This window comes from Diuraphis noxia, unplaced genomic scaffold, assembly GCF_037042655.1.
Source record: "Diuraphis noxia isolate RWA-SAM2 unplaced genomic scaffold, SU_Dnox_SAM2 contig0003, whole genome shotgun sequence".
Classification (NCBI taxonomy): Eukaryota; Metazoa; Arthropoda; class Insecta; order Hemiptera; family Aphididae; genus Diuraphis; species Diuraphis noxia.
Window position 1 is genome coordinate 6,531,515 of NW_028301713.1, and position 18,206 is coordinate 6,549,720.

Sequence of the window (18,206 nt, forward strand, 5' to 3'; positions counted from 1 at the left end):
TTCAAAATATAGTTCAATAACCGTTTGTTTCATCATTAAGAAACGGTTTTTAAGTTTAGTTGTGAACAGTCAATCAGTGCAATTATGGTTCTGATATTAAAATTAAAACAGTGCGATTTTAGTTAAAATCCAAAAATTAAACCAGACATTTTTAGTTCACTGGTTTATTTAAAAACAAAATTATAATACTGTATTATAAAACATAATATATAAATAATATAACAAATTAATATAAAAAAAAAACCATCTTTTTAGGTATGAATAAATAACAAAAAAAAAAAAAACTCTGTAGTTATTAATACTAAATAGTTAATAAACAATTAATAAATAAACTTTTTTAGGTAGGTATATATAATATAAATATATATTGTTTTATGTGCTTATGACTGCTGCAGATGACGATTCTAATGGTGCGGGCTTAGAATGTTTCAAGTAGTTTTCTACTACTTGAGTAAACTTTATTTGATCTTGAACTGTATTCACTAACCCAGATAAAGCTTCTGAAATAGATAATATGTAGAAAAATATATGTTATTTTATTAATTAACATTTTGACAATATAATATGTGTATAAAAAATCTGATGTAGCGCAAAAATAGTAGAGAAGAACACATATTGCAGCTTTATACATTTTATTTTTATTGTAAGCACTCTTAGCTTATTTATGTAAATTCTATAGGTACCTTTAATGACTTTAAATATTTGTTGTGTTTTGAATGTTTTTTTTGACCGGCCATGATAACTAAACAAATTTAGTATTTGTTTATCAAAGCATAAATCTAAAGATTTTCGTATAGCGTGACTGCAACTATAAGTATCTGACCCAGCGTGTAAACATATATATTCTTTCTAAATTGAGAAAATAAGAAAATCAGAATTATTATTATATTAAAAAAAATTAAAAATAATTATGCCATCATATACATGTATTTATAAGTTATAACATATGAATAAATAAATCAAAAATTAAACTTACTAAAAGTTCAAAATGGTTTGAAACTAAATCACCATCACTGAGAAGTGATTCTACAGTTTCAAGTGATGCAATAGATTTTATTGGTAGAGTGTTTAGAAATGGAGCAGGTACTTGGGGAAGATGGAAACTATTCGTTTTTCTACCACGACAAGCATCAGCAATGAAATCAATTTTTTTTTTATCATATCAAAATTAGAGCAAAGTTTCACAATGGAAGAATTCATCATTATGATATGTGTCATCATAACCTCATCACGTTTTTTCATTGTTTTTTTTATTTCATCAAGTCCATGCTTAAACGCATTTAAGTTTTTCAGTACTGAATAATAAAACAACGATACAGAATATGAATAATAAATATTAAATAATTAACTATAAAATATTTTATATAATAATAAATAATATAATATTATAGGCTTATATCTTGTTATAAAAAAATCTCAAACAAAATAAATATTAAGCAATGACACAAATAGTTAGTTTATTTTTGTAAGTAACTATACACATATACGGTATATGTAGTGACTTATATGATATACCTAACTTGTTTAATCCCTATGTATGATAATTAAATTAATCACTAATTTGTATGTAACTATATAGTTGTAAATAATGTTTATTTTGCAATAATTAGATACATATAGTTTGTTAGATACAATAAGTTTGTATAAAAACTGTGTTTTATATAAATAGTATTATTAGAGTCTGTCAAACTATAGGTATCTATAAATATATACAGGGTGATTCTTTTATCAAACAACACTCATTATTTGAAAAAGTATCGACTTTTTTCAAATTTTTTTTTTTCAAAATTGTAGATTTATGCTGTTCTAGAATTGTATATCTTTTTTATATTTTTCACCCTTATATTTATTAGGTAAACCACTGTCAACTTTTGATTTTCAAATGGTAACCTATACTTAAAATTTCATAATTGAATAAAACTATTTTTTTCATTAATTAATACGTTCTAATTTTCATTTTTCGTTAATCCGTTTGATGAGATATTGCTCCTCAAAGTTAGGTGGTTTTGGGAGATAGTTATCGTAATATGTAAATGTGTTATACCTCGTCAGCAGATACCGCAGCTATCAGGATTTTTATGTCCCAGGGCAAAAGATATCACACTTTTCAAATCAATTCAAGTAGTAGGTACAGTAAGCTTAAGTTGTGCCCCTAAATGTATTTTATAATACCCATTTGACTGGGTGTAATGTAGTTCGCCCCACTGGTCATAATAATACTTATCTAATATAAAGACCAGAAGTTAAAAGTAATAAATTCGATATCATTCGAACCCAAGATATACCTAATAGTGATAAATGATATTAATTGTACCTACTAACTCGCTACATTAACTTATTGTCATGATGTCATATTTTAAGTAATCGGACCATTAGTGTCACTCGTGGTGCCGTGGTGGCATACCTACTCACGTCGTATACCCCCGACGACCCCCCTCCATATCTATGGAGTACGCCGTAACCATAGACATAACATGCCGTGACGGACTACGGATAAGAAGACAGAACAACACGGGTAATACGATATGGTTTATTAGGCTGATTTGCGATTAGGTAAAATCGTGAGTAAAACTAATTTTGATCAGCTGTTATTTGTTTTGTACGCTGTGGACGATTAAAGTCTGGTACCATGGTTACATGATATGGAAGTAAACCTTATACCTGGTTAACGTAAATCACATACCAACAATACGTTGAGTGAATAAACGGTTATAATTTAGGTTAAAATGTTATAAGACAAGTCATAACAACAATATTTGAATCGTGAGTCGGTAATAAGTAATAACTAATAAAGTATTTTATTTGTTAATACTTAACAATTTTAAATGTTTAAATTTTAATGGTGAATTTATAATATTATTAGTTCTTGTATATACTTACATTATAATATTTACCACATATTGTATTTTATTTAGTAATTTAATTAAACATTTAAGTACCTAAATTGGTTAATCTCACGTGAATTGGATACTTTGCAAGTGCATTTGTACAATGTACCTATTGGTAAGTTTTACTAGTTGATAAATGCAAGCAAAAATTAAAATTAATAAAACAATCTATCTCATTAGCTTAAAGAACACTTAAACTTCACATACCTATTCAATCACAAGCGATGAGAAAAGTTGTACAGATGCAGTATGTAGAATAGCGCATGCCAAACAGGCCTACTATAAAAAAATAAATCTTTTACCTCAAATAGATTAAGTTTGGACAACAGAAAATCACTTATAAAAGGCTTTGTGTGGAATGTAGATCTACATATATGGAGCAGATATTGGGACACTACTGAAGACTGAGAAAGTCAAAATAAAAGCTTTTAAAGTATTATTGTTGGAAAACGCTGAAATTCAATAGACAGAAAAGATAAAAAAAATTTTGAGGTATTTAGGAGAATCAAAAATCAATACGGAGTACGCTAAGATTGAGAAGAAAAGCATGGATCGGACACGTTATAAGGAGGAAACCTGTAAAAGGAAGGGCTAGAACTCCATTTCTGAAGCAAGTGATTGAAGGTACTAGAATAGGAACATACTGAAATTTGAAGAGGAATGTAAGTGGAGAGGGACATCAAAAATCATTTAACCGATTTTCGGAATGAAAAAAAAAATGTATTGAAAACTAAAAATTGTGCTAATGTTAAAGCTTTATAATTTGTATGCTAGTTTATAATTTAAATTAGGTGACAACATCAATCATTACAACTTAAAAGATAATATACATAGATATAGATATTTATTTTGTGTTTAATATGTAGATTATGTCCTAAATCAAATTAAGAATTTTTAAGTGGCTATGTGATTAATAATTGTTTTATTTTTATTTTTTATGGACAAGCCCTTTAACAAAAAAGATATAATAATCAAAACATCCAAAAACATTAGTCTACTGTGCTACATTGTATAATGTCATAATGATAAATACTAAATTATTTCTGTCAATGATTGGTGTTGTCACCAAATAATAATTAGTACTAAATTCAAGTTAGAATATTATTAATACCATTTTTAAATTTTACTTTTTAAGTCTGGGGTGATTGAAAAGTTTGTTTTAATTTTTTGAATACATGTTTTATCTTTACTCATATTTTGCACATTAACTGCTAAACGAACATTTAGATTAAACTGTATCATCATTTTGAAATAGGTTTTTCATAGTCCTAGGCTTATTAATGTAAAATTGTTTAACGGTTCATAATAATATCAGTATAATATGTGAGGAATTTTGTCGTGAACAGGGTTCAGGGCTAAACAGAACCTAAAATCATCAAATCAAACGCTTAAAAAAACATTTAAATAATCAAAATTAAGCAATCTAAAAAATGGTTATTCTCTCCCTAGTTTTTGTTAGTGGTTATCACTTGCATCTTATTAAAGTAGAAAATATACATTAAACAATTTAAAACGTGGGGTGCTATAATATTTTATATTTTAAAAACATTAAATTGAGGGTATTTCACTATAATAATGATAGTTAAATCTAAAAAAATAAGAGGTGCTAAAGACCCTTTTGCACACTCTAGTTGTGCCAATGGTCTCAAACCCTGTTCGCGACATTGAAAATATGATTTTTTTTACATAAAATATAATTATAAAAATTGATCAGTGCCATATATGTATATTTGGACGTATGTCATTGTTTATTTAAATAGCTACATATTGATTAAATTCATGTGATTGGTCAAAAAGACCTAGTCCTACAACGTATATTACAACTATTGAAGCGATGTATGGTGAATTATTTATATTATACTAATATTTGATTTGAAATTGTAAATGTATTAAATTGAAATTGTAAACATAAAAAAAAATGTTGTTTATACTTAATATTAAATTAGTTCAGAGTATTGTATTTCCAGATTTGTAATAAACATATGTACCATAGTGTTATGTACTTGTCTAACTTCTTTATTCAATGTGCATGTGCTCAAATGATACTTTATATGAGAAGAGGTACAATATTTGATTTGTTAAAAAACAAAATTATCATTAAAAAACTTAAATCCTAATAGGCATTTACATGTTCAAAATATCCATATGGTAAACAGCATTAAATAGATATATTAAATCTATAATAATAATTAACACATTATTTTGTATTAGTTAAATCTACCAAAGCTATACACAGTTATATGTATATTATATGTATAAAAAAATAAATTAAGTTACCTATTAAGTTAATTTATTGTTAATATTATGCCATTAAGGTCCATTATTAGATATGGTTATTATATAATATATTGTACATTTATTATTAATTGTTATTGCACTCATTTATCATTGAAAATACCATTGGTTATTACTTTTGATAATACCATAGAATACCTAAATAACTAAAATTAATTTTGCCAATAGTGTGTGTAGGATGGTAGGATGGTAGGATTAATAAGTTTGAAGTCGTATTCAGTGCTTACTGTTTAGATTTTTGTTTTTATTATTAATTTAAAAATCTTAAAATTAATGAACTAAGCAAGTTCGTTGGGGTGTGAATGTTTGGTGTGGGATTATTGATGAGTATTTAATTGGTCCATATTTTTTTTAGGAAAATCTTAATGGCAATAAGTATCTTGGTTTTTTGAAAGATGATATACCCATACTATTGGAAAATATTTCACTTCAACAGCGCTTGAATTTGATTTGGCAGCAAGATGGTGCACCAGCACATAATACCTTGGCTGTACGTGCATACCTCAATAAGATGTATGGAGACGATAACTGGTTTGGAACTCACAGCCCCATTATTCAATGGCCACCTCGTTCCCCCGATTTGAGTGTTCTTGACTTCTTTTTTTGGGGCCATCTAAAAAATGAAGTGTATAAAGAAAAATGCAATAGTGTGGAGGAACTTAAACAAAGAATAAGAGATTGTTGCAACAAAATTGAAAACTCAATATTGAAAAAATCTACTTCCTCTGAAGTATTAAAACATTTTTGTTTAACTGAAGATGGCAAGCAATTTGAACATAAGCTAAAATATAAATAACATGTATTTTTTATTCAAATTGTATACAAATACATACATGTATATTTATGTATGTATGTTACATTTTTTCCATTCTTAACCAAAGTTTGTTAAAATTTATATTTAATATGAATTCTTATACTTACGAACGAATGAATTTTTGGTAGGCACATGTACATCAAGTTAATAAATTGGTCTTGGAATTTTATTGAAAATAACAAAATAAGTAAGTTGATAAATTAAACATATTTAAATATTTAACTAGAGCTCCAGTTAACTAGATCAGCTAGTTCGTTAAAACTACAAAGGCACAGAATATTATTTATTATGATAATATTATTGTGAAAATGTGAAATTTATTAAGTTTACTACTGTAGACTGTAGTACACAAGTAATTAGTACTTGGTAGTATCGGTCGCTGACGCCATAGCACTATGCTATAAATTATACTGACCAGTAACGAGTAACAGACAACGGAAAATAAATTACTGTACACTACAGCAGTGATTTAAAACAGTTAACTGTTGTTACAACTGTAGTACAGGCTGTCTACTAGAGTAACAAAAACGGGATTTTATTTGTGACAAATAAACAGTAAGTTACTATTTATTTTGTAAATACACATATTGGTAACACTGTATTTTCTTTATGATAGACAGTTGTATTAGTTGTAATGATAAACCATGGACAACAGTAACTTTTATGGACTAAACACTAAAATAATTCTGTATTTCCGTATGTTATTCTATGGTGTGTTGGAGCATAGAATAGAGGTGAGATCGTGATCGAAGCTACAAACAGAAGCAGACCAATAATAATAGTAATATTATGATCGTGTGTTATTGTATGTAGGTATTATCGGCGATCAGGTACAAAGATTATCGCCGCTATATCTTGGGTTGAACGATATCGAATTTATTACTTATAACTTCTGGTCTTTATAATTGATAATAATTATTACGACCACTGACCATTGACGTAATCACCTTCGTGGGGTGAACTTCGTGTCTCCCTGCAAAATGGGCATAATAAAATACATTTAGGGGCTCTAAGTACTTTATGAACTGATTTGAAAAGTGTGATATCTTTTGCACTGGGACATAAAAATCCTGATAGCTGCGGTATCTGCTGACGAGGTATAACACATTTACATATTACGATAACTATCTCCCAAAACCACCTAACTTTGAGGAGCAATATCTCATCAACGGATTAACGAAAAATGAAAATTAGAACGTATTAATTAATGAAAAAAATAGTTTTATGAAATTATGAAATTTTAAGTATAGGTTACCATTTGAAAATCAAAAGTTGACAGTGGTTTACCTAATAAATATAAGGGTGAAAAATATAAAAAAGATATACAATTCTAGAACAGCATAAATCTACAATTTTGAAAAAAAAAAAATTTGAAAAAAGTCAATACTTTTTCAAATAATGAGTGTTGTTTGATAAAAGAATCACCCTGTATATATATATATATATATAAGAATTATTTTTATACTATCATCATAACATTATTTAAGAAAATAGATAAATTATAATAACTGAAATAAATGTAAGATTTAATAAAATATTGAAAAGTGTATAATATACCTGTGTTAGAATTATTATCAGAAATAGGTGTCAATAAAGAATGTGATTCATCATCCGTGGTAAATTCAACTGTACTAAAGTCATCAGACATAATTAAATTATCCAATTCGTCTTTATTATTGTTCATAAATTCATCGAAAATAGACTATAATAAACATAATAATATGTTACACAATCCAATCATATTGTAAGTCCACTGTAATATTAATATTAAATTATTTGTGTAAATGTTTAAATATAAACTCACAGTCTTTCTATTTTCATCAATACATTTAGCGTTATTAGGAACTGTTATTATAATAGGTGTCGTTTGTTCATTCTCTACATACTCGAGAAGATCTTCACTCTCTCTGGGTATTTTAAAGGAACCTATTAAAAATATCTATGATTAATATTCGACATTATTTTAATTTTAAATGAAGCATACATACTGTTAACTTTTTTATTATTCATCGTTGATGTTGATGATTTTGGAATAGATGCAGCTACTGCTGATGCTGCAAGTATTTAAATTCAAAATTAGTTTTTAACTGTGTAATCTGCTTAACCATAACTTTAATATATTAAAACATACTTGTATTTTTCACTTCATTGCATAAAAATGACTTTGGTGGTGGGGGAAGCTCATATTGACTAGATATATCTAATATATTTGTATTAGTACTTTGAGAATCAACTACCATCACATTGATGGGTGTAGAACTCGGAGAATATATTTTAGGTTTTTTCTTTTTACGTTTTTGTTTGAGTATAGAAATATTATTATTATTATCAGAATAGTAATTTTCATCATTGTTATCGTCACTTAAATCAGAAAAGGCCTTAGCCATTTTTCTGGCTTTAATTTCGTTGGCTAAAATAAAATATTATATTTATTAGGTTGTTTTAATTTGTAAAGTGTTAAATATAAAATATCACATACAAAATAACCCAGACTTTTTAACCACATCATACCAATTCCCATCAGTATCATTTGGTTCTTGGCATTCACTAATCATCTTTTTAATTTGATCAGATTTAAAATATTTTTGATGGCCTTTTGTTTCATATTTAGACCTTGGAAACCAACATAAACCAACATCTTCATTTGATATTATCTCTTCATTTTTTTTAAACCAAACAAATGGTACATGCTGGATTTCATTCGATTCAACAAACAGTATAACAATATACCTACAATGAATTATGATTATAATGTACATTTTTTTTTATCTTATATAACTTATAACAATAACATAATTTATAAATAATGAATATCTTCTTTGACAATTAATGTAAGAATGGTATTAATAATACTGAATTTTCATAATCGTTTAATGGTAAACTGACTATTTTTTGAGAAATATTATTTAAAGGCCATGTATTTAAAGGGCCCAAACTAGAAGCTTTATAAATTCCAAGTAACGAAGATTTACATGGTTGTATAAAAAAATCTATCAGTTTTTCATAATGCCGTCCAACAATCAATATTTTACTTTTATCAGTTCCGTCAGTTGCAATATTTTCAATAACAACAAATTCTCCTGTATTTAAAATTTTAACACATTTATCAGCTTCGTTTAATTTAATGCTCAATGTCTTCATGCGCCAACCAGTAAACTGAGGTTCTATAGCATTACCAACCAATGGCCTGAGTTTATTCTTTTCTGAGTAATAGCAATTTATAGGGCCTATTTGTGTTTGATATTGCTTGTAACTCATCATAACATTAGAAACTCTTTTTTCCTCATAGCGACGGCTTAGTTGTTGAAGAGGTTTCATTCCAGATCTAATGTCTTTTTTTAAAGGCTGCATATGGTTTTCAAACATAAAAGCACATATTTTATTTAAGCCATCATACCGTTTAGCATCATCCGCTAAATGAATTACTGAATGGATATTATGAGATATATATGAAGCTCCATAAATTTGTTCAAACATAACTACAAAATGTTTAAGAATATTTTTTGCATAAGTATTATACTCAGAACTAACATTATTAGATAATATTAATCTTACACCAATTGATAATTCAAGAAAATGATTGTAAATATCATTACTAACAAAATCTTTAAAAACAACCAAACCAGTATACAACAAACATTGTCGTAGTTCAGTTGCTTTCCATCGACCGACGTCTCTTAAAGGATGAGTTCTAGAATTTTTGTTAGGTTTTCGTTGAAATTTCACTGGTATATTTTTCCCAAGACAATTTAATTTGTAATCTAATACTGATATAAGATTTGAAGGAAGCGATTTATTATGTTTTGGACTTCCTACCCACAAAGAAATAAGTTTTTTCACAACCCCTATGTAAATAACATGCATAACATCAAAAGGAACATTGTTTATCAAGTCAAAATTTGGTATTTCTGTAAGTATAGTACGACCAAGATGTAGTGATTTGTCTTCTAAATTGAGGAAACTATTATGTGTTCGAAGTGGAGCATCTAAATTGGGAAAATAGGTCCGAGTGTGTGTTTTAGACCATATTCCTTGACCAGTACAACGTGGACAAGAGTTTTTGCCATTATGTCCCCGTATTTTTAGAACAAAGGCCTTTGCTGGGGCGTCACATATCAAAGCGTGCATTTTTAGTTTAACTACTTTATCTTTGTAAACAATTCCTTCATTTGTAATTTGTTTTACCTCATCAACAAATTCTTGCAAGTATTCATTAGAGTCCCCAGGTTTAGAATTTCCATAAAACGCACCAATCATAAATACATTTTGCCGATTATTAACGCTAATATTCGTAAAGCAACCCAAAATGGGCCATAGTTGACTTGGTGGGTTTGTTGTTAATGGTAAACCATCAATTCCAACAGTCAATTCTAAGGTTAATGGTATATCAATACCACTTAGTAATAATGATTTTATCTCACGTCCGAGACCCAAATGATGATACTCTCCTCCATCTATTGATTTAATTAGAGTTGTAATTGGAGTTTTTAGTAATGTTCTAGCATCTTTAGGAAGATAATTTAATCCTGGCAATGTTCTTAAAAAAATTAAAAGATCATTCAAAACTGTATGTGGAATAGAATGGCGAAGTGCCCAATTTGATAGAAATATAGAAGGTTTGTCAGTTTTACTAAATTGATCCGAGTCAGAAGAAAAGTTGTAACTGTTATTGTGGCTTGATGAAGTTGCATGTTCATCATTTAAAGAATATTGATCAAAATTATTTAAATCTGACGAGCCACTAGAATGATTATTAACAGCAGCATTTTGATGATGTATGAATTCGTTTTCTTTTAAATTAGGAATCGATTCAATAGATGATGATGATGAAGAGGTATTTAACAATTTATGAGCAATAGCTGATGCAGAAATGCGTTGGCGGTATCGAGTTGTTTTACTTAGTTTTAATTTTTTTGTAGATTGAAACATTTTTAATATAATAAATATATTCACAGCTTAAGTCTGAAAATTATATATATAAAAAACAAAATCTATTATAACCTAATATTTAATACTTACATGATGCGATATGTGTTACTGTTTATAAAATGCAGATAATTCAATTTTGTTTATTATTATGTTGTTGTTAATCAAAATGTCATCTACAATCAACAATTATAAACAACAGATTAGTGATTATATTCAAGTGATAACAATGAAAATATTTATTTCAAATAGAATATTATACTTTATGGTACATAATACAATAATTTGGTTTATATATACCTTACACAATTATTATGTACATATTTTAAGAGCATAGAAAATTGTCAATATGACAATATGAATATAAACATAACTTTTTCTAAACCAAGGCCTTGGAAAAGCAGTATTAATTATTAACCAACAGAAAAATTGATATTACTCGTACTAATGATAAAGTACAATGAATGAAAAGTTTAAGAAACCATTTAAGATAAATTATAAGTATTCAAATAATATTATAGAATACTCCTTTAACTGTATTGATATTGGAACTAGAAGTTAGTTTCACGAGTTATAAAGACTATAATACTATATATATTTATAGTATATATGTATATATACTATAAACAATTAGGTTTGTTATATCCCAATGGGCATATATAGGTAAGTATACTATAACTGAATTGAAAAAAAAGGTTTATTTGAGTTAATTCCATTTATTTTTTCTATAAAACAAAAATTAAAAAAATATAATACAAAATCAGCATGGAAATTAAGTGAAACTATTCATTATGATGCAGATAAATATGATAAATAATAATAAAGAAGTACCAAACACAAAATGTTTTTTATTATAATAATCAAACAGTTAGTATTATAAGCACAGAATAAATATATTATATATTATTATTATAATATATTATATTTATTCTGTATCAGGGTCTATTCTAAGGATTTTTTTCAACAACACATTACATTCCCTCTGCCCCTCTATCAAAAGTCACATTTATAACTCTACTCTTAACTATTTTAAAACATCATTCTAAAATATAATTATATAACAATAAAACTAATAAACATTGCAAAAATGAATACATTTCGACCAAAACATTTGTCATTATAAATATAGTTTTAAATATAAGTATAGTAAATAAGTATAGAATTGTAATGTGTAATATAATTATAAAAAATAAATTTCAATACTTCTAATTATAGGTATGTTACAATTCAATATAATATAATATTAAACAGAAAAGTAAATTGGAATTGAATCGAAAGAAACCAAGGCCTGCAAATACCTATTATAAATTATGGTGACCAGACGTACTATTTTTCATAGGACAGTACTCTTTTTTGATACATGACCTAGTGTCCTTAACAATAGGTAGTGTAAAGTACATAAAACTGTACTCTTTTATGGAAAATATTAAGGGCTAATACCACAGACTTCTATATAATATTATATAGAAGTCTGTGGCTAATACATCATGTTTATAATTTGATATTAATTTATAGTTTGTGGTTCAAACTAATGCAATCTAATATGGTTATTGGTATAGTATAGTTAATTTAATTTGTTATCTGTTAATATGTTTCCTACATATATACACAATAAATATATTACACAATAAATTATTAACAAAGTTTCATATTTATTTATTCAAATTTTACACGTGGTATTTTTACCAAAAAAATTACTTTTTTTAAAATTTTTATATCTGGTCACCATAATTATAATGTTATATTTATGACCCATATAAATAGTTTATTATACAATACACATAATATTGTTTTTTTTTTTTTTTTAATGTTAATTCAGTGATTAAAAAATAAAAATTAAAAATATATGATCACCAAAAAAAAAATTCAATATTTTGGGTTATGCTGTTCTGCTTCTTCGCAAGGCTGAGTGTAAGATAATATTATATAATTATTAGGTATACCAGCTACTAAACACGTGCGTGTAAACAATTAAACATTTCAATCGCATAAAAACTGCAGTGGCGTGGCGAGGTAAAAGTTACATGTGGGCGAAGTAGACTTAAAGAGGCACTTTTAAAAATTTTTTTAACTTCTGTCATATTTCTCTATGGTTAATTATAAAACCCTATAGAACGCGAGGCCCTTTGAGGTGTGAGGCCGTGGGCAATGGCCCACACCGCCCACGCCTAGCGCCGCCACTGAAAAACTGTTAAATTGTATTACTGGCCACTGCTATATACTGTAATTATATTGCTCATACCTACATTTGTTATATAAAATAATAATAGATATATAAATGTTAAATACACTTACCATATAACGTTATAATAACATATCGATGGACATTGGACGTGAGTGTCTACAACTTGTATGATGAGTACGGACGATGATGATGGTCGATGGTCGCAGTAATATTATCATGACCCTAAATTGTATACATTAACAATACAATAACAATACAATAGATTCCCGCCATATTACATGTGCACGTATGCCACAGTTTATTTTTAAACCATGATACACTCGGTGAACAGATTATTATTAATATATTATATTATATAATAAACGCACGAACCAATATATAACCAATATTAGTTAAAATATTAACCATAAAACGATGTATGCTCTTCGTGATATTTGGCACTATTATACTTACAGGGAACCGATAATTTACGAATTAAGTTACAGAAAAATCTTATGAACGCTTAAAAAACCATAAGGTTAAATTTTGAACTAAGCAACTGTAACTGCCTTAAGTAATTTTTGGGATTATTGCACTATCAATGAACGCCGATAATATTTAACGCTAACACTTTATATGAACTAAAAGTGAGATAAACATATATTTCTATCTCATTCATAGTTTAAAATTAAACCAAAATACTTTCGATGACTCAAATGGTCCTAAACACGGACCTAGAACCAAGAAAATGTTACTCGGGCGGGTTCTTCCGAAGATTCGTGGAAGGTTATGCTATCATAGCGGAACCGCTTACACGGCTGACAAGGAAGAACGTGGACTTTTCGTGGCGAGAAGAACAGGTTAACGCGTTCCAAAGGTTAAGGGACGTATTGACACGGCCACCGATACTCGGAATGTTCGACCAGACGGCCGGTATCACTGAATTGCATACCGACGCGAGTTCGGTTGGGCTCGGTGCCATGTTGCTGCAGTCCAGGGGAACTGGCGAACCCTTGCAACTGATATATTGTGTAAGTAAAAGGACAAGTGAGGCGGAGTCAAAATACCATTCTAGCAAACTGGAGTTGATGTGTGTAGTTTGGGCAGCTAACAAGTTACGACAGTTCTTGTTAGGAATGCATTTTGTAGTTTATACGGACTGTCAGGCCTTGGTCTATCTAAACTCGTTCAAGGGCACAAATGCTCAAGTGGCATGTTGGCACGACATACTCCAAGAATTTGACTTTTCGGTCAAATATCGGCCTGGAACCCGGATGAGTCACGTCGACGCTCTGTCCAGGGCACCGGTTGACCTGGCTGTGGGGGAAGTGATTCCGGTTGACTCTGAGTTGAAGGACAGGTGGGACGTGTGTGTTGTGCTCACTACAGAAGATAAAGTCCGGATGTGCCAAACTGCTGATGAAGAACTATCTGAGCTGATTCGAGGCCTAAGGAATGATTCGGATGATTCTGGTCCCAGAGACAAGAACTTTGTGCTAGAAAGTGGGTTGTTGTACCGGAAGTTAAAAGACAAGCTACTATTTGTGATGCCGAGGTCGATGCGGAAGAGTTTAGTGGTCGCCGCGCACGACCTGAAAGGACATCCAGCCGTGGATCGTACTGTCGCAAACATTCTGCAAGATTTTTGGTTCGTGCGGATGCGGAGGTATGTGAAGTTCCATGTCAGAATGTGTATGGAGTGTCTGTTAGTGAAGAGACCTAGGGGAAAACAGCCAGGTTTGTTGCATCCGATTGCTGTAGGCAAGAGGCCTTTTGACACGGTGCATCTGGACCATGTGGGCCCGTTTATCACTACTTCGAGCGGATACAAGTTTGTAATGACTTTGGTAGATAATTTAACTAAATATGTGATATTCTATGCTGTAGCTGGTACGAGTTCGGAAGAGACTCTTAGCTGTGTTAAGAAATTTGTCAGTGCATACGGATTGCCTAGAAGGTTGATTAGTGACAGAGGGACTTGCTTTACCTCGCACCAATTCGAGGAGTTCTGTAGCAGCCAAGGGATTCAACATATACTGACGTCAACCCGACATCCACAGGCGAACGGACAAGTTGAACGTACGCATAGTGTCCTGATGGCAGCCCTGATGACGTGCACAGAAGAGGGAAAGGAATGGGACGGGGTTCTTCCTGAAGTACAGAATGCAATCAACAGCAGCGAAAGTAAGGTTAGCAACCGAACACCTTTCGAGTTGCTTCATGGGTACCGTCCCAGGTTCCATCAAGGAGCACTGAGAGAACTATCCCGGACCGCCGATGACTGGGAGCCGCCCGAAGAACTACGGGAGACTGTTCGTGAACAATTGATGAAAGGAAAGGAAAAGGACAAGGCTAGGTATGATCGTCATAGGCATGACAATATTCACTATAAAGCAGGTGAGATAGTAGTCATGAAAAGAGTACCAACAGCTACTGAGTCAACCAAGCTACAAGATCGGTACAGAGGGCCGTTGGTTGTAGTAGAAGTATTACCAGGGGATGTGTACCGTGTGGCCGAACTTGATCAAAGTAAAAATAGTAGATTCGCTACGACTGCACACGTGTCACAACTGAAATCTTGGCGAATCTACAAAGAAGACGGCTTGTTCGAAGAGGAGGGTATAGATGGCCGAACGGAAGCAGTTGGAGGTACAGGCATAGCAGGGACTGAAGAAGCGACACGGAGAAGGGCGCAGAGAACTAAGAAGCCACCAGCCTGGCACGATGACTATGTGTGTTAACTTGTTCCTATACATCCTATAAGTATGACACTTGTAAGTCGCATTATTATTATTATTATTATAAATGTGCTCATGTATTTTTTTTAAAAAAATTGTATTGTTTGGTTTTAAAAAAAAAAAGAATGTAAGTTCCTTATTGTACTAATTGTAAGGGTCTCAATGGTTACTATATAAGTTGTATTAAGAGTATTACTATGTTCCTGTTGAGGACAACAGAAGACCAGGACGGCCGAGTGATAACATCCAAGCCGCTAGGGTGCACGATGAGTATTGTGTATTAGAGTATTGTAGTTAGTTGTTGGTTGTCGACCGTACGCGCCGGAGCGGCCGTCTGAGTGTGATAACTAATAAGATTGATGTTAATATTGTTAATAAAGTTGTTCTGTTAATTAATTCGTGTTAGTCTGTGCGCCTATAGTTAACAGTTTTATCTTTTATGATTAAAGATTCGTTTTTTTTTTTTTAATAACAACAAATTTTATATCATCTTATATTTTTGTACAGAAAAAATATTATTAATGCATATTTAAATAAAGTGTATTTATTTTTATTATTATATATTTAAGAGCGTAACATTATATAACAGACTCATATAAATTAATACAAAAGTATATGTTTGCATCAATTTGAAAATGGGTGTATGCGGCATCATAATTAATTGTTCGTATTTTCTAATACACCACAGTTATATATCTATAAATATGTGGTCATTCGAAAATGTTGTAAATCATTGTTGAAACACATAATAATAATTAATCGAATATATAATAAGTTACATGTACTTAGTTTTATAAGAATTTAAAATTATTATATTTTACGTTAATAATAATATATTACATAAATTATGGTTTCTATAACCGTACCTAGTATATAAATGTTTAATAATATGTGTACTCACGATAATAATATTTGTTCCACGATTAAATTTGATGTTTTAAAAAGAGAGTTGAATATCGAAAACACACTGATATATATGATTAATATGATAAAAATTAACATAATAAAAAAAACTATGGGTTGGTAGGTAAGGAAACCAACTTGACCACAGTTCTGGTGAGCACCCCCTTTTTAGTGAGTACCTTTGCAACTCGGACCACTTGATCTAGACCTCAATGATTCTACCTAACGGCCACGATAGCGGAGAGATATCATTTACTTTAATGATAATCATGGTATACATGACACAAGACTGTTGTAAATTCTTCCAACGTCCAAACTTGGGAAGACATGGCGTGTAAAAGCGAGGATTCGGTGGATTTGACGGCCGCTTCCCAGATTCCTTCAAAATGGGAAGCACCCGGAGGATTAAATAGCACCATTCACACGCGATATAGCCTTGCTGGCTACTGATCTTTACTATCTGGGTGGTTGACCAAGTGTCTTAGCTGACAGCCACACTAACAAATTTGGTATCAGTAGATACTAAAATATTAAATAAACATCATGGACGAGTTTGATTGATTAGGTAATTAATTTTGCAAAAGTCTAAATAATACATAATATATATATGTATACCTATTTAGATTTTTCAAAAAAAAAAAATACATATTAGTTTTTGCAGTTATTGACATCTAATTGACCGGATGAGTGATAGTGCCTATCATTTTAACTTTAATTATAGACACCGCTGCAGATTTACGAAATAATCGACGAAAAGTGATTGAAATATATTATATCAGATGGACACGTGTGATTACGTAAATTAGAGTTTAAACGCACAGACGCATAATCATGGTATATGGTAGTCAGTACTCAGTGGCCATAATAGTTATCCTTTATGTATATAATACTGATATTGAATTTTTATGTTGGCAAAACTAGTTGAGCATCAAGATGTTAGTTCATTTAAAGGTTTAGATAAGACATTTCACACACTTTATTTAAATTTAATATTATTCCTTGGAATTTGTGCGTTTGTGATAGGTGATGGCTAAAACAAAAACCATGTACCTATACGAAATTCATTAGCAAAAACAAAAAATAAAAAATGTATGAATTAAAAATATTTTCTTGTCAGATTGTAAGTAATATATGTCAAGGTTTCAATTAAAATTTTACTCCCCTGCTCTTCACGACAGTTTTATGGATCAAAACAAACACTCGTGTATCTTCCGAACGACTTTGTTCAATTTGGGATTTAATTTAATTATTTATAATACTAAAATCATATCGTTTGTTTTCTGATAACGTCCACATACAATAAAATCCGATAAATAATTATTTGAGCATAGAATATTATAGGTATATGAAATATGACGTTGACACATGCACTTTTCTCGTATTATTAAACCAATTATTAGGATACCAAACTCAAACGATACACGAATTGTATTCTTGAGAATGTTATCGGAAAAACTAGATTTCTATATAAAATATAT

At 29.9% G+C, this 18,206-nt stretch overlaps 1 protein-coding gene across 2 annotated transcripts; it reads right to left on the bottom strand.

Annotated features, from left to right (window-relative positions):
• Nucleotides 1-253: 253 nt before the first annotated feature.
• On the bottom strand, nt 254-14,356 carry LOC149056621 (uncharacterized). Of its 2 annotated transcripts, XM_089224195.1 has the most exons (10): nt 13,219-14,356; nt 11,017-11,099; nt 8,477-8,727; nt 8,129-8,407; nt 7,986-8,051; nt 7,802-7,923; nt 7,555-7,699; nt 977-1,295; nt 684-849; nt 254-500 (listed from the first exon to the last, which is right to left on the bottom strand). In XM_089224195.1, coding segments are annotated over exons 2-8 (1,092 nt in total). In that variant the 5' UTR covers nt 11,019-11,099; nt 13,219-14,356; the 3' UTR covers nt 254-500; nt 684-849; nt 977-1,068. The 2 variants fall into 2 exon arrangements, with proteins under 2 accessions (XP_089080321.1, XP_089080322.1); XM_089224196.1 differs by lacking the exons at nt 254-500; nt 684-849; nt 977-1,295 and adding exons at nt 5,407-5,796; nt 6,105-6,970.
• Nucleotides 14,357-18,206: the final 3,850 nt, after the last annotated feature.

What these genes read in the sequence shown, in the direction of transcription:
- LOC149056621 (XM_089224195.1), bottom strand. An exon ending in TAAAAAGTCTGGGTTATTTT is followed by an intron (nt 8,408 to 8,476) that starts GTATGTGATATT and finishes ATTTTATTTTAG; the next exon opens with CCAACGAAATTAAAGCCAGA. An exon ending in TGATAATAATTCTAACACAG is followed by an intron (nt 1,296 to 7,554) that starts GTATATTATACA and finishes TTTATTATTCAG; the next exon opens with TACTGAAAAACTTAAATGCG.